A 5,678-nucleotide genomic window follows, 5' to 3' on the forward strand; every position below is an offset into this window, starting at 1 on the left:
GTGTTTTTCTGGAATATTGTATTTACTTAAGATCCCAAATTCCAACAAGTCAATATCTCATGTAAGCTAGTCATAAATCCAGTGATATATTTAAATAACATATCAGAAAGCCATGCCATCAGTAGCATGTATCTTGTTCAAGTTCTTAATTTAGAGACCTGCAGTATCCATGCAAGGTTCACCCGTCCTTCCACTTAATGTATTCTCTGTTATATATTCATGAACATCACGTTCATTTTGTACTCAATTTACCCTTATTACTGTTGTGTGTAACACTGTGTTCAAGAATCAAAATGCTTCAAATCTCTTAAAAATATAGCTTGTAGTAAGAAATCAGAGGACATTTCAGTTATCATCATTTATTTAAATATCCATGTAACACATACAATGCAAATAGTCAAAAGAAATGAATACAGTAAAAGAATTCCCTTCAAACCAAAGCATGCTTCGAATTTGGTCATGAAGTAAGTTAACCTCTTCTGCTTTTCTTTAATTTTTGGCTAATTCAGTGAACTTATTCTGTCATCCAGGTCCAACTAAACTTATATTATATGTGAAATGTTGCTTATCAATCAAAAGTCTGATCTACTAAAATCTTTCCATTACTGTCCCCATGTCTACTGTTTCTTAGCTTTCACAAAGAACATGGACTTAGCGTCATCAGTACTTTTCTGCATGTCCTGTGGTAGGTGGTAAATGCTGAGTTCCAGCAGCTGGAAGCCACAGTTCTTCAGGCTGGAACACAGCTGAGCCTCATCCAGGCGCACCGCAGGGATACACAATTCTGGTGCTGCATAGTAGAATGTCATTTCCAGGGTTCCAATGAGCAGGAGGTGGCCCCCCTGACGAAGCAGGCTGGAGATGTGACCCAGGGCTCTGTTAAAGGAAGCCAGGTCAGGACTAGCAGACTCCAGGCAGTAGCAGGAGATCAGACAGTCAGCTCCAGATGGGGGCAAGGCTTCCGGAAGTAACGGGTGAGGTTGGTGTACATCAATGGGTAACACGTCGGTTACCACGGATCGAAGACGCTGTGCTTTCTCACTCCATGCATCAGGGCTTAAAAAAAGTGAATTGAGAGGTGTATATAATTAAATCATTGATGCCTGAAACAAAGCTAAAGCAGCAGTTTTGAATAGTTATGGCATTTATCCTCAATCAGTAGAAGTCTATCAGTTGGTCAGTAGATTTTTTTTTTCATGACATGATTTATTTTTGATGTTAAGTTCATGAATGAAACTGTTTGTACAGGAGTTGATGGTGACGTAATCTTTCCATGCAGCCTTCAAATACCTACTTTATGGTGAAGTATGCATTAATGTACAGAAAAGGGTGCATTTTGAGTCTCACCTTCTCCCCTCCAGTTTACAGACATGCTGAAAGAAAGGAGTCCAGTCTAGACTGTTACTCTTGCCCTGTAGCCAGTTCTGCAGTTCCCTGCAGTTCGCCTCCACAAAGTCAGAAAGGATCACACGACGAAAGCGCTCACAGCCGCTCATCACTTGATAGAGAGTAGGACCAGAACCTATATCCACCAGAATATCCCCCTTCACATCACCTGAGAGAGAGAGAGAATAGCAGAGAGTGAGATTTTAAATGTGAAAAAGTAAAAGTGTCCAAAAAGTTATGGCAGCATAACAACTTAAAGTGGGCAGATGAAAAGCGGAGATGGGAACTACAGAGGAGATGTTTGCATAGAGAAATTTGGAGACATAGAAGAGAAAAAGTACCCTCAGTAAAAGCCCTGTGTAGCCAGCCAAGTTGCCATGGTGCGATATTGTCTTTGTTGTCAAAGTTAGCACGTGGTGGAGTATAGATATATTGCAAGTACGCTGCAGGATCAAAATGCTGGTAACATGTCTTCAGCTCGGCTTCGGACAATCTTTTTTCTTGCCCAGCACTTTCCTTTCCATTCTGTCCCTCCATGCTATCAGTCTGCAAACTTCTGCTGAAGAAAACATCACCCTGACATACTTATACTTGTATGTACTTGCCTCAGGGCATTTATGTACAATGTAGTTGCAGCCTCATTGACAGAGATCTGTCCATCTGTCCTTGTTTGCTCAACAGTCAAAAGGATAACCATCAGGTTTTGTTTTGTGCCTCTCTGACCTCTGAGGGCCATAAGGTGGCACTTGCACCACAAATTCACCCACACCCACGCACACACTCAACAAACAAACAAACACACACACAGACACAATGAGAGAGAGAGAGCGAGAAACCACAAAGGGAGATGGGCAAACATTATTTACCACATGGTGAAGAAATATTCATTGTGCAGTACAGGATTATAAAAACAGCCACCAAATGCTTGTAAATAACACAAAGAATTTACATATTTTATATTCAGCACACAGATCTGTTGCTAAGTATTTGGCAGTTTGTTTCATTCAGATATCTTTTTCAAAATCCTCCACAACAGCTAAGAACTTACCCTTATATATCTTGTATCTTATATATCTTGTATATCCACCTTTACATGTGCCTTGCGTCATTATTAAATAATAAATGACTTAAAAAGTAACCTAAAATTCAAAAGGCTCATATTGGCATATTGTATTTTTATTGCTTTGTGGCAATAAAAACCCTTCAGATATTACTCCGGTTAGAGAGTATGGTGGAGACCTAAGGCACCTATGTTGGGTGGCAATAACTCAGATTGAGGCGTTTGATGCAGTTCCCTTTTCTGAGGGATTTAACAGAATAATGTCATTACGATAATCTACATAGTTTTAATACCAAATAATATCAATTAAAAATTCTTATATGGTGTAACATCATGAACTCAGAATGACATTTCCACAAGCTGGCATAGTATCAGATTATTAATCCTCAACTACCGGTTGCAACTGAGATAAAACAAGACATACATGTTTGTACGTAAATAATTCACCAACAGGGTAGACATTCATGCATGGCAGCACATTGTTCAACATCCACCATCCACTGAGGAAAAGAGATAAGGAAAAATGAACTTACAACATGTGCCTCTAATTGAGTAGGTGGGGTCTCCTAGTATGGTCTAAAGGGGCTGTATCCTAGCAACTACCTAACAACAGTGACAGCCTCATTTTCATTGGTGGGGCTTTAGCACAGCCGCCCCCAAAGTTATAGCAGTTGTAACTTTGTACACACAACATGAAGTCCACTGGCATATGGACTAAGTATGTACATCCTCATTATCCTCCTTTATAGCAGGGAGTCTAATCAACTGGGCCACAGGTCGCACATATTCCTTGTCATGGACCTGGATGGCTGCCGTTTGGATACATCCATCATCTCCAGGAAAAGTCTTTGATACTCTCCCTATAGACCACAATGCTCGAGGATGCTGAGGATCAATAATAAGAACCACCTGACCAACTGCCAGGTCTTCTTCATTCTTTGTCCACTTCTTTCACACTTGCGGATCAGGTAAGTAATGTCTGACAAAGTTGACCCAGAAATGATCCGCAAGGATTTGGCTATGCCTCCATCGTCAGTTCCCAGGTGCATCATTTGCGGCTTACATGGCCTGTGGAAGTGATGCGTCACGACGGCCCATCAGCAGGATATTAGGTGTGATTGGATCCATATCTGCCAGGTCGGATGACACATATCCCATTGGCTTCAAATTGAGCACACCTTCCACCTCGATTAAGACTGTGTGTAAGACAGCTTCCGTGACTACTTGGTCTTCCAGGACTACCTGCAGAGCAACTTTCATGGCCTTTACCTCTCTTTCCTTCACTCCTCTTAAGTGCGGTGAGTTAGGTGGGTTGAAACAGAAAGCAATCTGTTGCTCTGCCAGCTTCCTTTGGAGAGTCACCCATTGCCTCAAATACCCTGTGTACCTCTCTGCCACCTCCACGGAAGTTAGTCCCTCTGTCAGACAGAAGCCCAAATGGTTTCCCACATCATGAGATGAAACGTCTAAGAGACATGAGAAATGCGTCAGTATCCATGCCTTCCAACAGATCCAAATGAACGCACCGTGTGGTGAGACACTTATATATGATCCCCCAGCGTTTCTCGTGGCCACGTCCAATCCGGACGGTATAGGGTCCGAAGCAGTCTACTCCAATTGAGTAGAATGGGGGCTTATAAAGTTGGAGACGGGCTGCTGGCAAGTCTGCCATCTTGGGAACTTCAGGGTTGGCTCGCCACTTGCGACACTGAGGGCAATTGAACCGGTGCCTACGGATCGCCTCTCTCCCCCTAACGATCCAATAGGTGCATTTCAGCTCAGCAAACACGCGTTCCGAGCCAGGGTGGAATAGGTTATTGTCATATTCCTTTATGAGCTTTAGGATTGTATGGTGGGAGTCAACCACAATGGGATGAATGATCTCAGGTTCCAGATCTACAGCTTTGCGGAGTGTTCCTTCCACTCTGATCAGCCCTGTGGCATTCTCTTAGATAGGTGAAAGACAGGATAGCCAACTGGAGGCAGGTACAGGTTTGTCTGAGGTCAGTGCCTGAATCTTATCTGGAAAGGAATCTGTTTGAGCCTTCCTGAGAAGGTGCATCTCGGCATCCTTATATTTCGAGGCTTGATCTCCCCCTGCAAGGCCATCCGCTGCCCAATGAAGGGACTGATGTGCCGCTTGCAACAGATCTCTCCACGTGGAGAACAGACTTGGGTCTGGGAGCTGTGAACTTTGAATTACACTTACATTGCCACAGAAAGCGGATTTCCTCAGTTCTTGGTCTTCTGGGCTTCCCTCCACAGGAGGATTTACTGGCCAATCCTCTTCTTTCCACTGTAGGAGGTGTGGTTCTTGGTTCCACTGGCGAGACTGCACAAGGTCCATCAAAGTCCGTGCTCTAATAACGTCATCTGCTGGATTGCTTGCGGTGTTCACATATCTCCATTCAGCTGAACCGGTAAGTTCCTGGATTTCTGCAATCTGGGTCCCAATGAATACTTTGTAACTGCAGGATTCAAAACCAGTACAGGACGGTTGTGGAGTCGGACCACACGGTGATGGATCGAATTGGCAATGTCAACTCGGTCAACAGGACAGCTGAAAACCGGTGAGTGCTGCACTCAGTTCAAGACGCGGCATGGAAATTTGTTTTTAGGTGCCACACGAGATCTTGCCATGACAAGGGTTGTATGGACATGCTCTTGCTCATCAATGGACCGTAAGTATGCAACTGCCCTGTAAGCTCTCTTCGATGCATCACGAAATACACGGAGGTCCCTAATCCCTGGAGGAAAGGCAGCACATGGTGGGTCGTAGCACCGAGAAATTTCCACTTTGTTCAGGTCACGCAGCTTGATTTCCCATGTTTGCTATCTTTCTAGTAGGTCCTGCTGCTGAATAGGGTCATCTCAACCATGCTCAGTCTTGCAAAGATCTTGTACCAAGACCTGGTGTATGGAAGCAGGTAACCCAACGGAGGCGAGCACCTTGTATATGTGTCTCAAGGTGGGCAGGGAAGATTCCAGGGTTCGACTCTTGTACCCTAGGGTGTTGCGTAAACAGTCCCAACACAGGCCCAAGGTGGGTTCCTGGAGGTCGGAACTGACCTGGGAAAGCCACAGCTCGCTGCTTTGAGATCTAGCTTCACTGGGCAGATGGTTGATGACAGTGATATCATTGCTTGCCCACTGTCTAATCTCAAAGTCACCAGCAGAGAGGAGCCCCCTCATCTTATTTACAAGACTCTGCAGGCAACTGTACACATAGAGC

General features: G+C 44.1%; 1 protein-coding gene across 1 annotated transcript; it reads right to left on the reverse strand.

The window, feature by feature from the left end:
• Positions 1 to 617: 617 nt before the first annotated feature.
• LOC115819550 (phenylethanolamine N-methyltransferase-like) lies at positions 618 to 1,923 on the reverse strand. Its single transcript, XM_030783059.1, has 3 exons — positions 1,728 to 1,923; positions 1,348 to 1,555; positions 618 to 1,056 (listed from the first exon to the last, which is right to left on the reverse strand). The coding sequence occupies exons 1-3, from the start codon at positions 1,921 to 1,923 to the stop codon at positions 618 to 620; spliced, it is 843 nt and encodes a 280-aa protein (XP_030638919.1).
• Between the last annotated feature and the right edge of the window lie 3,755 nt (positions 1,924 to 5,678).

The sequence above is a fragment of the Chanos chanos genome, chromosome 8 (genome assembly GCF_902362185.1).
Source record: "Chanos chanos chromosome 8, fChaCha1.1, whole genome shotgun sequence".
NCBI classification, from domain to species: domain Eukaryota; kingdom Metazoa; phylum Chordata; class Actinopteri; order Gonorynchiformes; family Chanidae; genus Chanos; species Chanos chanos.